The sequence below is a fragment of the Neltuma alba genome, unplaced genomic scaffold (assembly GCF_004799145.2).
Source record: "Neltuma alba isolate B1F8T4 unplaced genomic scaffold, ASM479914v2 tig00012161_pilon, whole genome shotgun sequence".
Taxonomy (NCBI): domain Eukaryota; kingdom Viridiplantae; phylum Streptophyta; class Magnoliopsida; order Fabales; family Fabaceae; genus Neltuma; species Neltuma alba.
Genome location: NW_021636708.1, coordinates 155,269 through 171,411, shown reverse-complemented (window position 1 = coordinate 171,411; position 16,143 = coordinate 155,269). Strand labels below are relative to the sequence as shown.

At 39.2% G+C, this 16,143-nt stretch overlaps 1 protein-coding gene across 1 annotated transcript; it reads left to right on the top strand.

Moving 5' to 3' along the window:
* Positions 1-8,287: 8,287 nt before the first annotated feature.
* On the top strand, positions 8,288-12,330 carry LOC114723897 (protein BRASSINOSTEROID INSENSITIVE 1-like). Its single transcript, XM_028910147.1, has one exon. It carries the CDS (start codon positions 8,462-8,464, stop codon positions 12,071-12,073), a length of 3,612 nt encoding a protein of 1,203 aa, XP_028765980.1. The 5' UTR covers positions 8,288-8,461; the 3' UTR covers positions 12,074-12,330.
* The last annotated feature ends 3,813 nt before the right edge of the window (positions 12,331-16,143 follow it).

Here is a 16,143-nt window from a genome sequence, read left to right as displayed (position 1 = left end):
GTGCCCCCCTCCCCAAGCACACAAAAACCACAAACCTTTGCCTCTTAGTCCGTCTTCGTCAGTCGAGTACTCGACGCTCGACACTCATCGCCCCAAAGCCCCCACCTCTCTAGACGCCTGTGCTCTCTCCTCTCTCATCGGCGTTGCCTCCGTCAGTCCCGTCTTGGCGTCTCATCTGGTTGAAGCGAAGCCAGGAGGCTGGCTCTCTCCTCTCTCGTCGGCGTTGCCTCCGTCAGTCTCGTCTCGTTGAAGCGAAGACAGGAGGTTGGAGAGTGAAGGACCGAAGAGCTCTATTTTCTTCAGAACGAAGCACGGAGAGTGAAGGACCGAAGAGCTCTGTTTTCTTCAGAACGAAGCACGGAGAGTGAAGGACCGAAGAGCTCTGTTTTCTTCAGAACGAAGCACGGACAGTGAAGGACCGAAGAGCTCTGTTTTCTTCAGAACGAAGCACGGACAGTGAAGGACCGAAGAGCTTGTGCCTCCTTCTGAGCGAAGCACCGAGAGTGAAGGCGTAGGATGGAGCTTGGTCGAGTGAAGGAGGAAGGAAATAACTGAAGCTTCTTCTGTGTAATATTCCTAGGCCCACCAACGGTCAATTATTTGAAGCAAGCAGAAGTAACCCTCCGTCCCATTATCCGAAACCAAGGTTTTGGGGGACAAAACCATGGTTTCCCCTAAAACCATGGTTTCAGTTTTTTGAGGGGTGTTTGGCAAATTTTTTTTCAAACCATGGCTTTTACATAAAGTGATTCTGGAGAATAGTTTCTAGAGAATAGATTCTGAAAAAAATAGATTTTGTGAAAAAGTGATTATGAGAAGTGAGAGTGTTTGGATAGTTGTTATTAGAAGCACTTTTTATATGTACAAATTATTAAAAAAAGCATAAGTTAATATGATAATTACATAAAACATAGATTGTATGATATATTTTAATTTGAAGGAATAAAATTGTTAATAATATATTTTTTACCAACATAATTAATAATACATAAGATAATGTAATTAATAAATAATTAATATGTGTATATTTATTTATAAGATATAAGATTAAATATGTTTATAAAAAATTAATTAATTGGTGTTAAACTCATATTTTTGTTGAGATTTACTCTCATAGGTATAATCATACTCTCCAATTTGAATCAGAAGCATAATGGATTCACTTCTTCCGAAACCATGGTTTTGGGTTCTAAAATCATGATTTTGACCCAAACCATGGTTTCAAATAATTTGTGCCTGTTTGGGTTGTTTTTTTCCCAAACTATGATTTGGGTCTCCAAACCATAGTTTAGCCTGCTATCCAAATAGGGCCTAAACAAGCCCTAAAACTAACTTTGGGTTGGACCAAAACGAGGACTTGACCCAGAAACGAAAAATACCGAGACGGGGATTTATAGAGAGAGACGATTCTACAGGTTTGAAGGAGAAGGTCCGCTTCTGCCTGTACCCATCCAGGAGTGCCATTTTTTTAAAAAATCACTTGACACAGCAATTTCAGCAAATTAAATCAAATATTAAACAAGGAAAGAGAATTCCAAAAGGATAATCTTCTCTAGCTGCTCTCTTTCCCAAAGTTTTTCTCATAAAATTTTTCAAGTTACACTCATGATTCATAACTTGTATAGCTCACCTTATATTTTGCAGAACACATAAGACTCGTATGTCTAATTTAATCAATGTTAGTTAAGTTATTAATGTTACATAGTCTTACCAGACATCATAAAAATGAGTTGCCACCTCAAAAAGCTCTTCCCATGCTCTGTAAAATTATAACTGAGCCTCATCTTACATATACTGCTATTTAGATCTTAAAAAAGAAACCGAGAGCATGAGCTTTCAAGAGAATAAGGAATGGTTTTATGTAGGGATCAATAATAATTACATAAAGCATTAATAATTAAAAATAATGCATTTCTATAAGCATTGGCAAATACGTTTTATAGATTTAACTATCACAGTGTTCAGCTGGAAACAAAACATTTAAATGCGCAACTGTGTGCGTACAGGGGATGCTCACAAGCCGCGTGGCAGTTGAAATCCAAGCTTCATGATTGGGCTGCATATGCAAGACTAGTCACTTCAAATAATTGATGCCCGCAGAGCCTACTGAAAAGGAGTTATTGCAGAGCGTAAACGCCTAGCATTGGCTGAAATGTTTGGTGGACTTAGAGGGTGTTTGACAACCTCCAAACCATGGTTTCAGAAGCACTTTTCCGTAAAACGAGACAAACTCCTCCACATATTTACTTCGTAAACTGTAAAAACACTTCTGAAACCATGGTTTGGTTTCTATCCAAACACCCCCTTAGAAGAGAACAGCAGAGAATAGTACTATGGCAAAATAAAATCCTACCACTCCCATTTGGCTGTCCTCTACTGCTGAAGTTAGTATGAAATAGAACCGGGCATTACACTATATTTAACATTTTTAACGCACGTATAACAAGACCTGGACAAGAATTCAAAATAATTTACATGTAAGTACAACAGAACCAATCTTTGAACAACCATGTGTGTGAGATTAGAAGCGAAGAATACTCATAATACTCCAAATTTACAAATAGTAGAGTTTGTGAAACAGCAATATGCATAAGTTTGTTTTTGTGGGGTGAATAATCATGAGGGTGAGGCACTCAGGCTGTGTGTGGGAACTGGGAACTTACATGGTTAGATAGTGGTGGCATCCCCAGGTTGATGTGCAAATCTAGAGGCCACTCCTTTTGCGAAACGCGGGGGAAAAGCGGCCCTTATGGGTTCCCTGTCCCATCACATGGGGATTCATGTCCTCCTTCGTTCATTCAACGCACTGTCAAAAAGACAAAAAGCACCACAGTAAACTCTCAAATGTATTCATTTTTAACTTTTTTTAACCTAAGAATCAAATATCATTTCAATTTCTAAAGTTCTTTTTAACCCTGATTCTTAAAGTCCCCAAATTTCTTCACGATGGCACTATATATATATATATATATATACTCTTCCGGTCCTTAATATAGGACCCAATCTTTGAGTTAGTTTTGATTCTAAATATAAGACCCATTCCTCATATTTATCAATTTTCTCTAAATTACCCCTATGGATACTCCTTCAACTATAGTTAAGTATAAGAGAGAGATGGGATATTAAGAAAGATGACTATGATATTTTAGGAAAAATGTGTCACTTTTCTTATAATTAACTAACTTACCTAACTTCCTTAATTTAATCAAATTAGTTAAATGGGTCTTATATTAAAGACTGGAGGAGTATATAAATATCATTGACACTTATTTTCTGTTGCGTGGAGGACTATGGTTAGCATCCCCCAAAAAAAAAAAAAACTTTTGCACATAAAATAATAAAAATAAAACGACAAGAGTAATGTTATGTCACAACGGAGGTGGCGTGGGGCCCGCTTCCTGCAATTTATCATCCTCATTCTGTCCTATAACAGTGGTCAATTAGTAACCCATACCGCCCTTGGCCTAACATTTCGCTATTTCGGCTAGGACCAAGCGCCCTTCGGAACATCATGTTTGACATGATTACCGGGGATAGATAAGACTGTTAATGTGTCACGTTCAAAACCGATTCCCGGATAAATGTAAAACAATAATACGTAATTTTTAGGCATCGCATGGAACCTAATATAAAAAAATTTATATGATACATAATAGCCTCTATCTAGATGATACTCCCTGTGTCCCTCACTATAGAATTCTTTTAAATAAATTGTATTGATTAAGAAAACAGTTAAAATTAGTTTGAAATAATCAATATATAATAAATGTAATTTTTTTTCAAATATATCCCTATATATAAACAGGTAAATGTGAGAATAATAGTGAGATAAATGAATAACAATAATACATAATTTTTAGGCATCATAGGGAACCTAATATAAAAAAACTTATATGATACGTAATAGCCTCTAGATGATACTCCCTCCGTCCCTTATCATAAAATTCTTTTAAGTAAATTGTGCAGTTTAAGAAAACGGTTAAAAATAGTTAAAAATAATTAATATATAATAAATGTAATTTTTTTTTCAAATATACACCTATATATAAACGGATAAATGTGAGAGTAATAGTGAGATAAATGAAAAAAAACATATTAAATGTATTAAATTAAAGATAAAATAAGTAATAATAAATTAAATGTTTAGACAAATTCAAAGATGATCTTATAAAAAGGAACAAATTCGTTCAAAAAATCAGATCTTATAATAGGAGACTGAATAGTACAAATATTATAATTTTTTTTATAAAAGCCTTACCACAAATTTAATCGTAGGTACATGTTGACATATTGCTGTTGATTGAGAAGGAAGCTGAGAGCTGTATGAAAGGCTCCGCTCCCTGCATCGCAACGACGTCGTTGTCACGCGCCAATCGTCTTCCCCCTTTGCTCTCGTGCGGCATTCATTGTCATTCTCATTTCATCTCTTTTATTGTACTCCTTATTTCGTGCAAAGAACGACCAACTCCGGTGTGGGACCCGCCTTCCCTCTCTGCCGTCGTTCTCTGTAATATTTCCCGGGCCCACCCTATTTAAATCTCCTGTTAGTCGTGCCGGTCGGTCCAATTATACGAGTTTACGCTCGTCTTTTAATCCGGTGTAATTTCACATCCGGGTTACCCCTCCCTTACCACATAACTGGGCCTAACCTTGACCGGCCCAAAATCTTCTAGAAAGAAGATAACCATGTTCCGTCAAACTAGCCCTATGTGTCATGTTTGCTTTCTGAGGCAACAGTTATTTCAACTGGCTGATGTTTTCCAGGAAAAAAATGATATAATAATCATACTTTTAATTAAAATATGGAATGTTGCCAATTTTTTTAATCACAAATTGCATAATTTCTGTGGGGAAATATTTTATTTATATCCATATATATGTTAGACTATCGTTAGTGAATGATTATGAAATTATTATGTCTTGATAAAGTTGTCACTAATAAAATAATATAGATTTTCTGGTTTATTACGAATAATGCGATATGGGGAGATGAAAGGGGCGGAAATAAATGTGGGCGTGGTGGAAGAGTGAGGGGTTGGCCAACGTGTCGGTAAGGAGGAGGGTGAAAGGGAGGGACCGGAGGCGGATGGTTAAAGTTGATTGGGCCACGTCAACGTGATGGACAACCGCACGTGTTGATTGCATGGAGGTCCCTCCACATCATAATCATCACCCTCATCATCATTTTCTTTCTCTTCAATTTTTCTTAGTTTTTCTTCTCTTCTCTTCTTTCTGCTTTCTCCTTCATTTTCAGTGCCCATTTTATTCATTCCCATCGCCTGCTCCCCCCATCCATCTTGGGCCCACCTCTCCCTCTTTCCCAGCGTAAAAACCAATACTAGTATACTACAAGCGCATGAAATCCGTTCGACGCGTTAGTCCACTAAAAACAAAAAATAAACAAAAATAATGGTGGTACTGGCACTGATTGTATTAAATAATTGAACCGTATCAATTCATTGGTAAAATTACCTCATCAGACAAAGATTTTTTGAGTGATCTTATCAGACAAATTTTGATCGTAAATAGGTGAAGTCAATCAAAAATAGTTAAGAAGGTCGTCAATTTAATTGTTATTTTTTATTTTTTAACAGAACAAAACCATTCGATTTAATTGTTATTTTTTATTTTTTAACAGAACAAAACCAGGGAAAAAGGAGGAAAGTTATGCTTCATTCTCACTTGTTTTACTTGCTCCAGGATACGAGTATTGCTATTGATGAAATCTTGTGAACAGGCACGGAAATACTTTACCGAATAAAACTAACTTATATGTTTAAAGGGTTAATAAAATTTTGATATCTCAAATTTATCCTAATTTTGATTTTAGTTCCTTAAATTTAAAATCATAAGTTTTGGTCCCTTAACGAGCAACATAGTTTAAGTTTTTATTGGATTATAGGGGGCTAATGTTTTCAATAAAAATATGCTTGACGGACTAAAACTTGTAGTTTAAAATTTAAAATACCAAAACTAAAATTAAGATAAACTTGAAGGATCAAAGTTTGTATTAACTCTGTATTTAATACTAAAACTTTTTCTGCCTTGCACTTTGTTCCAGTTGGTTATAGAAAGTCCTGTTTGATTTGTAGTAGTATTTCATTATTATTAGACTACTTTTTATAGTTATATTATCACTATTTATCATTGCTATTTATTTTATTGTTTAATTTGTTTAATTAAAAACCTAATTCATTTTATTTTTTTAACAATAAAAATAAAAAACAAAAGCACGCTTCTTGTTGAAAAATCCAAGTCAAAAGCCAAGATTTAAATAAAAAAGGGTTTTCCTGTCTTGAACATTAAAAGAATAATATACTTATTTTAAAAACATAATTCCAACCTTTCTAATAGATTAAAAAAAAAGAAACAATCGGCTTGGTTATGAATTTTCAAGGAGGAAGTAATTTTTCCAAAAAAGCGCGATGAATCGAAACAAACAAGATTTAAACACGGTGTTTGGTTTTTTTTTTCTTTGGGGGGGGGGAGTGAATGTGATAAAATTTATGGAAGGGATGGAGGATATTTTAATGTTGTCATGTTTAGTTCAGCTGAAGAGGATGAAATTTAGTACTTCTGTGAATCAATTGAGTTTTGAAGGGAATGAAAAAAAATTTCATGAAAAAAAATTTGCTCAAATTCTGCTAAAATTTTCCAACTAGACAGTGAAAGAACATCAAAATAATCCCTAATTTGCCATACCCTCCCAAGCCCAAACATATCAAGGTAAACACGCGATGAGAAAAATAAATTAAAAGAAATAACTTGATTCTTTTTTTTTTTTTGGTGCTCTCGTCTTTGTTCTCTTCCATCTCCCGCCTTTTAACATAACGTCCTTCTTATAAATGGGTTGGACCAAAACTATTTATTTACATGCTACGTTATTCACGTATGATGTCATCTGCAGACGTTGAAAATCAACCCCTCGCGTTTGACCGGAAGAGAGGTTGAATATTTTTGTCTAACTACAGACTCCCACACACATTAAAATATTATAAACGTTACTCTTGGAAAGCAGGTTTATATCTACATATACTCTATATATATTAAAAATTTTGGTCGGGTCTTTGACTTGGTTCAGTAAAGAGGAGGAGGGGATGATGATAAGAGGGAGTAGGCATTTGAGTGGGAAATAATGGAAGCCACGATAGAAGACTGGAAGTGGGGGGAGAAATCACTTGAGTGAAGTAAAGCAGGCGGTGTCGTCAGCAAAAGATTCACCTTTCCCCTGTGCCGATTCAGCAGATCTAATAACTGTAAAAACTGCTGAATATCCTTCAAAAGAATCTATATGCCTGCCTTCAAAACAGTGACCCCATCATCAATAATCCATTAAAACTATCTCTCACCACCTAAATACATAACTATTTCGTTGTGTTTACTCTACTAATCAATGATGGTAAAAGATATTGACAGTTCAGGAACAGATTATATGGATTAATCTTTCATATTTTACTACAGGCGTAATAATAATGGGAGACAAAAGTAAAAGTGGACACGGATGTTTAACTAAAAGTTTTTCATGTGGATATAATGAGCATCCAGTGATTGGGAATTGGAGTGCCATAATTAAGCACTACCGTCCCATGCACGCTCGCTCACACTCTCATATTCTCTATCTTGTCACTTTGCAACAAAATCATTAGCTTACTATTTCAGTCTTCGTACTCGGTCCTCTCCTCTTTTTGCGCTGCCTTTCACAAAACTCACTGAAAACACAATATTAAAATGAGAATATTAACCTTTTTTTTTTTTGTTCAAGGACACTGGCTTGTGAGGAGGGCACACGGGAAGAAGCATGAGGGCGTGCTCGTTTTAGCCTGCTCTCCTACTGTTTAAAGTGCATTAATTAATCCCCGAAAAAGAGGGGCGGCGCGGGGAAAGCGATGAAAGTTTTGAAAAAAAAAGGGTGGCCAATAACTTAATTAAGACCCTCGTGAGGAGGAGATCCCGATTAATTAAGAGACGGAATCTCCATTAATTGATGGCGACGGATCAATGCTTCGTCGCACGAACGCGGAAAGCAAGAGAGAACAAACTGACAATTTTGCTTAGAGAGAGAGAGACTGATTGCTCAAACATTAAATTAAAATTAAATACTGGCGGGTAATAATTTTGAGGGAAGGAGATGGATTTGAGAGCCAAAAGGAGAACATTAATGTTTAAATTAACTAAAAATCGGCAAGAAAAATTAACAAGCATGTGACTGGGAGCAACGGGTGTGTCTGCTGGCTTCGCCTCTGATAAGTACCCTGGTTACATTGTTTACTCGGACTTTTGACTCCCCTGGCCCCCCATCATCCTCTATTCCTCTTCCTCACTTTCTCTTTCTCTAATCTTCATCACTCAAATCACTTTCTCCCTCTACAGTGTTTACCAGAGCTTCTGCTCTCTCCCTCTAATGGCAGACCTCATGCCCTAAGGAAAAAAAGCTACCCACTCTCTCTCTGTCTATCTCTCTATGCTTCACAAGATGAAACCCTTCTCTCCCGCCAACCCTCATCGCTCTTTCTTCCTCTTGTTCTCCCTAGCTCTTCTCTCCCTCCAACCTCCTCCCTCATCCTCTGCTTCTTCAGCTTTCATAGACGAAACCCGCCAGCTTCTCGCCTTCAAGAATTCCCTTCCTGACCCCTCCCTTCTCCCCAGCTGGCTCCCTAATCACAGTCCCTGTTCCTTCATTCATGTTTCCTGCCGGGATACCCTCGTTTCTTCCGTAGACCTCAGCCGGGTCCCCTTGAACACTAATTTCAGCCTTGTCTCTACCTATCTACTCTCCCTCGACCACCTGCAAGTCCTTAATCTGCAAGCCACCAATCTTTCCGGCGCCATTTCTTTCTCGGCCGGCTCCAGGTGTGGCAACTCACTGAGCTCCTTAGATCTATCTCAGAACAGTTTGTCTGGCCCGGTTTCGTCCTTGAACTACCTGTCCTCTTGTTCGGCCCTGAAAGCTGTCAACCTTTCAGGTAACCTCCTAGAATTTTCTGGCAGAGATTCAACCGGGTTGAGGCTCAGTCTCCAGGTTCTCGATCTCTCTTACAACAATAAGATGTCGGGTCCCAACGTTCTCCCATGGATCTTATCACAGGGCTGCGACGACATGAAGCTCTTGTCTCTAAAGGGCAACAAAATCACTGGGGAAACAAACTTTTCGACTTGCAAAGCTTTGCAGCATCTGGACCTTTCCTCTAACAATTTCTCCCTCGCTGTTCCTTCTTTGGGTGAGTGTCTGGCTTTAGAGTACCTCGACATCTCTGCAAACAAGTTTTACGGTGACATTGGTCGCGCCCTGTCCAGTTGCAAGCAGCTCACCTTCTTGAACATCTCAAGCAACCAGTTCTCCGGTCCTGTTCCTTCGCTTCCATCTGGTTCTCTGCAGTACTTACATCTCGCCGACAACCATTTTCGGGGACAGATTCCTGCTGGCCTTTCTGACTTGTGCCCCACCCTGGTAGTACTCGATCTTTCCTTAAACAACCTTTCCGGTGTTCTTCCAACCGATTTCAGGGCTTGCTCTTCATTAGAAACCTTTGATATATCCAACAACAAGTTCACCGGTGAACTTCCGATTGATTTTTTCGCAGAATTGAGTGGCTTGAAGAGGCTGGTTCTTTCCTTCAATGACTTCACCGGTACCCTGCCTCATACTCTGTCTCAGTTCTCGACGTTGGAGTCGTTGGATCTGAGCTCCAATAACCTCAGTGGTTCAGTTCCTGGAGGGCTCTGTGACGATCCGAGGAATAATTTGAAAGAATTATACCTGCAGAATAATTTGTTGACAGGTTCTATTCCACCCGCACTCAGCAACTGTTCCCAGCTTGTGGCTTTGGATTTGAGTTTCAACTACTTGACGGGGACTATCCCTTCCAGCTTTGGGTCCCTTTCAAAACTCAAAGATTTGATTCTTTGGCTGAACCGGCTCCATGGAGAAATACCCCAAGAGCTTAAGCACATTAAGACTCTAGAGAATTTGATTCTGGACTTCAATGAGCTATCTGGGACCATTCCTTCTGGCTTAAGCAACTGCACCAGCATGAATTGGTTGTCCTTGTCTAATAACAGGTTGAGTGGGGAGATTCCGGCATGGATTGGTCAGCTTTCGAATCTTGCGATCTTGAAATTGAGTAATAACTCCTTCTCTGGGAGGATTCCGCCGGAGCTTGGGGATTGTCAAAGATTGATATGGTTGGATCTGAATACAAATTATCTGAGTGGATCAATTCCTCCTGAGTTGTTTAAGCAGTCGGGCAAAATTGAAGTTAATTTCATCAGTCGAAAGACATATGTGTACATCAAGACCGACGGTAGTAAGCAGTGCCATGGAGCAGGAAATTTGCTAGAGTTTGCTGGCATTAGTCTGGAGCAGATGGGCAGAATTTCAACCAGGAGCCCTTGCAATTTCACTAGCTTCACTCGAGTTTATAATGGTAAGGCCCGTCCCAAATTTAGTAGTGGTTCTATGATTTTTTTGGACATTTCGCATAATATGTTGTCGGGTACTCTACCCAAGGAGATGGGGAGTATGAACACTTTGTTTATTCTGAACTTGGGATACAACAATTTATCCGGGAACATCCCACCGGAATTCGGAGACATGAAAAATCTCAACATTCTTGACCTCTCCAACAATCGGCTTGAAGGACAGATTCCTCAATCGCTGACAGGCATGTCCATGCTCACGGAAATTGATATGTCAAACAACAATCTCTCAGGATTGATTCCTGAATCTGGTCAATTTGATACCTTTCCAGCTGCCAAATTTGCAAATAATTCTGGTCTCTGTGGTGTCCCTCTTGCTTTATGTGGATCAGACTCGAGATCAAGTGCAGATGCCCGGCATCAGAGGTCTAACCAGAGACGGGCATCTCTGGTGAGGAGTGTGTCCATTGGATTGCTGTTCGCACTCTTTTGCATCCTTGGTCTAATTATAATCGCCTTCGAGTCAAGAAAGAGAAGGAAGAAGAAGGAGGCTGCCCTGGACGTCTACATCGACAGCAGGTCTCACTCAGGTACAGCTAATGCTGGTTGGAAGGTGAGTGCCCGTGAAGCCCTTAGCATAAATCTTGCAACTTTCGAGAAGCCCCTTCGGAAGCTTACTTTTGCCGACCTCCTTGAAGCCACAAATGGTTTCCACAATGACAGTCTTATTGGTAAAGGTGGTTTTGGAGATGTATATAAGGCTCAGTTGAAAGATGGAAGTGTTGTGGCGATTAAGAAACTGATTCATATCAGCGGACAAGGGGACAGGGAATTCACCGCTGAAATGGAAACCATCGGGAAAATTAAGCATCGGAACCTTGTTCCCCTTCTCGGATACTGCAAAGTTGGAGAAGAAAGACTCTTGGTTTATGAGTACATGAAATATGGAAGCCTAGAGGATGTTTTGCATGATCAGAAGAAAGCCGGGATAAAGCTGAACTGGGCAGCCAGGAGGAAGATTGCAATTGGAGCTGCCAGGGGATTGGCTTTTCTTCACCACAATTGCAATCCTCATATAATTCACAGAGACATGAAATCAAGCAATGTGTTGCTTGATGGGAATCTGGAAGCCAGAGTCTCCGATTTTGGAATGGCTAGGCTCATGAGTGCTATGGACACCCATTTAAGTGTCAGCACACTAGCAGGCACCCCGGGTTATGTTCCTCCTGAATACTACCAGAGCTTTAGGTGCTCTACTAAAGGTGATGTTTATAGTTACGGTGTAGTTTTATTGGAGCTGCTGACAGGGAAACGACCCACGGATTCATCAGACTTTGGTGATAACAATCTTGTGGGATGGGTTAAACAGCATGCTAAATTAAAAATAAGTGATGTTTTTGACCCAGAGCTCATGAAAGAGGATCCGAGTCTTGAGATTGAACTTTTACAACACTTAAGAGTTGCCTGTGCTTGTCTTGATGATCGACCTCTGCGGCGCCCAACAATGATTCAAGTGATGGCGATGTTCAAGGAAATCCAAGCAGGATCTGGGATGGATTCCCAGTCTACCATCACGAGCGAGGATGGTGGATTTGGCGCCATGGAAATGGTAGATATGAGCATAAAAGAGATCCCTGAATTAAGCAGCAAGCAGTAGGCAAGAATTCTTTGGGGAGAAGGACGAAAGAAGCAGTAGCTGATGACATCAGCTACCCCCCCCCCCCCCCCCAAAAAAAATTTCCTTCTTGATCAGTTCCCATTATTTCGGAAAAGAGGAAATGAGTAAAAGTGGGAATTGCCTGTGTTTGTACCATTTGATGTAAGTAATATTGTTGTTTTATACATAATCAGTGGCTCAAACTGAGATAAATTCTTATTTTATATAAACACGAACAGCTCCCGTTGTTTCCTTGCCGTCTTTGTTGCCTAGATTTTGAATGTATTCACGGCTCAAATAATCCCGGAGAAGGGCCCCTGCATCTTACGACTCCAGTGACGGTGAGTAAGTGAACTATCTTTTGGACCTTTGTTCCAGCCGTTCGATTTGCTTGCCCCCCGTTTTTCCAACTACATTTCCTCCAATTTGGTACATAATATGTCAAGAAATGTCCTTGAACGACCGAAACGTAGGTGTCTTGATTAAGAAACCCGTTCCCTCGACTCTTTCATGTTGTTCTGAGTTCATGGTTTTGATTAGAGCTCTTCACCTGTAGGGAGCACACCGCTTCTCTCGCGGCATGTCCTTTCCTTTGATGGATCCTGCTGTCTCCTTGACCCGTTTGCACCCTGACGCTCTGCTTGTTTTACCCTTTTTCTTTGCCTCTTTGCCAATTCAAACATACCATGCGGATCTACACATGACTCTGCCAGTTGAGAGAGACTAGGACGAGAAAGATGCCAAGCGCTTTATATAATACTCGCTGATTTCCGCGACAAGTGTGATCTTTCAGAAGCATTTGGGACGGTCAATACCCTGTACCACGCAAACAAATAAATATTGTAGTGTTTTCTTAACTATCAACTATCAAGAATCTTCAACTCGTCTTTTTGATTCGGAGAAAGGGTAGGAAATGAGTGCATCTTGTCCGTTTCTTGACCATGCGTGCTTTAGCATGTGATCTGGTCATCTGGACCATGGGACCTGGTGAATTATATTATTCGTTTCTGTGACTGGGAAAATGTGCGATGTGGTGGCCACCTAATTTTGACTCTTATCGATTAGCCCGTATCTATAAATTAACAATGACGAATCGTTTGCCTCACACGGTGACAAACGTTGTATTATATATTGCTCGATTCTCATTGTTCTGGCATAATTACAATCACCATGTGCGCTTCAGGGACAACAACTCTTGTTTGACATTTCCTTTAACAAAACAAAGCAAGTCACTTCCATATTTACTTGTTTTTTAAAACGAAGGAAATGAGTACTTTTTAAAGTATATCGTGGAGAAGTTGGTAAACTGCTGCGTTCGAATATTTTGAAGCTCAAGGTTCCCTCCTCACAGCTATTAATTGCCGATCCACATCTGTCCTGCAGGTTTCACTATTTCAGAGTAACGTATTAGTGTCATTAATATTGTTGTGTTATCTCTCTTCTCCCAGCTAGTTTTATTTGTATCTCTCATTATTTTATGGATGTCCTGTCTTTTCTTGTTCTATTGTCCGGGTTACAGCTCTGCACCAGTTGGGAACGCCTCCGTGTCCTCTGATCTGTCATTAGATTAGATGTATATTCCACCGCTGATGTATTTTTTGAAAGTACATACAGTAGTACGTAATGGGATTTAATTACCCCACCCACGCAACATGCTCAGTATTATTATTATTAGGGATAATTAATATAAGTCTTTATAGTTTGAACTGGTTTTTAATCAGGTCTCTATAATTTTTTTTTTATCAGATCCTTATACTTTTATATTTTTAATCAAGTCCTTATAATTTTTTTTCTTTTTATCAAGTCCTTATTGTTTTACTTTGTTTTTAATTAGGTCCTTGTAGTTTTTATTTTATTCTTTATTTTACAAATAATAACATTTTAAAAATAAGAAATTATTGTAACAATCTTATGTTAATATTCTTTTAAATTTTTAGTTAAAAAATATATTATTTATTTTCAATTCAAATTTTTAAAATTATAAAATTCAAATTATAAAAATAATTTTTCTAAAATTAAAATATGATTATAAATAATTTATATTTAAGTATAATTATTATTCTGATTATTTATTAATTACTAAATGATTATATTAATTATTTTGTCCAATTATATAATTATTAATTTAAAAATGAAATTAATTTTAAAGAATAAAGTTAATAAATAATTTTTCAAAAACTACAAAGCACCTAATTAAAAAATAAGTGAAACTATAAGGACCTGATAAAAAGAAAAATAAAAAAAGGACCTAATTAAAAACACACGAAAGTAAAAAGATTTGATAAAAAGGAAAATTTTTATAAGGACCCAATTAAAAATCAGATGAAACTATAAGGACCTGGAGATTAATTATCCCTTATTATTATCATCCATGTTTGTCTTTGAATCTACCCCATAATATAATCCCACACACACACGCGCGCGGAGAGGGAGGCGTTATAGTTATAGAATAGCAATACAAGACTTCTGCTTCAATTAATACTCTTCCCCCACAATTACGCGAGGCAATAGAAATCAATCAGGTTTTAGGAAAATCAAACTGAAGCCTCACTTGACCTTTTTCTTTATTTTTCCTGACGCTGTGAATCTAATTTATAGAGAATCTTTATCGACTTGGGTTGTGCAATATGCTCTACTCAAAGTTCCTCACACTGTTAGTTCAGCACAGCACACCACTTTTCATTAATTGCAATTCAGAATCTTCACGCCACTTGTATACGAAGGCCTATATGCAATCAAAAAAGAAAAGATCCGACTTGTCGTCTCAAATAACTAAACGGGAGCAACTTGAATAAAGAAAGTGGATTTGCACGTGAAGTTTAGGCTGTTTAAAGGGGCTGATAAGCAGATGAAAAGAAAAGTGGGAGAGGGAGGGGAAGGACCATATGAATGGCGGTCGAGCCTAGAAGTGACTGATGAGGAGGGGAGGGGGAGGAAATGAGAAGGAGGGGGGGTTTGAGATTCGCGTGGTTCGCACATTCCCAGCCACATGCGGAGGCGTGACACGTGGGCCACCGGGCCACCTGACTGTGTCTGAAATCTTATCCCCCGTCGTCGTCTTTGCGGTACGACACCGTCGCTTTCGGGTCCGGCCTTAATTGACTCTGCCACCTCCATTTTTTTTTTGGTTGAAAACACCTTTAAACGCTGCTACTCGCCCCCGTAACGGAACGAAGGTCTGGGCCACTACAACACCGTGTGGCAGCAGGGATGAAGTCAACAGAAGCATCATCATATGAATGAGCCACCCAATTGATCACATCAGAATTCAGATACATTATTCAGGTTCGGCTGCACCTGGTTTCTTTAATATCTCAATCATTCAAGGAGGCGTCATAAATTGGTATATGTTTCAGAGAGAAGGGGTCCCGAGTTAGCGTGCGGACAAGACATGTTGGACGCAGAAGCAGGAGTGAGGAGAGGGGAGGGGGCCATGTTCACGAGTCAGGGGCAGGGGCAGGGGCAGGGGCAGGGGAATAATAGCCTCCCGTACTCCCCTCCACGCTTTATTTATAATAACCATACAATAATTATTATTAATTAATAATAAGTACGCAACACATGTACGGCCCGTGATTGGTCATTCACGCTGATTAATCAGACACAGTCTCTCCTCAGTCTTTACTTCTGATGCTATCCGTCGCTGTGAGGGTCAATAGAGAACGTGGACAGCCCCAGCAGAGAATTTGGTTCACCCATCACTTTAGTCGCGAGAAGAAGCTGTATGAAAAAGAATGTGATAATTGAGGAGGGGGAGGAAACAAGAATGAAAGCAATAGAAGGCGGGGGAGGAGGGTAGGGGGAGGAGTGCGCACGTGGGACATGTGGGCAGCAGAAGGTGAGGCGTGGGTGCTAAATGCGCGCTGCTATAATGGTTGTGGGGGAAGATTCAAGTTAACGTTAGTGATGTAATGGGGTTGGGTTTGGATGGATGATCAAGAAAGATAATGCGTAAATGGTAGGTAAAGTAAGGGTGATTGTGATTCAAACAACGGTTCCCACCATAAGCGTTGAGGGCTTCCTCATCCGTCCTTCGATCTGCGCGTGCACCTCTTCCATTCAACTCAGTC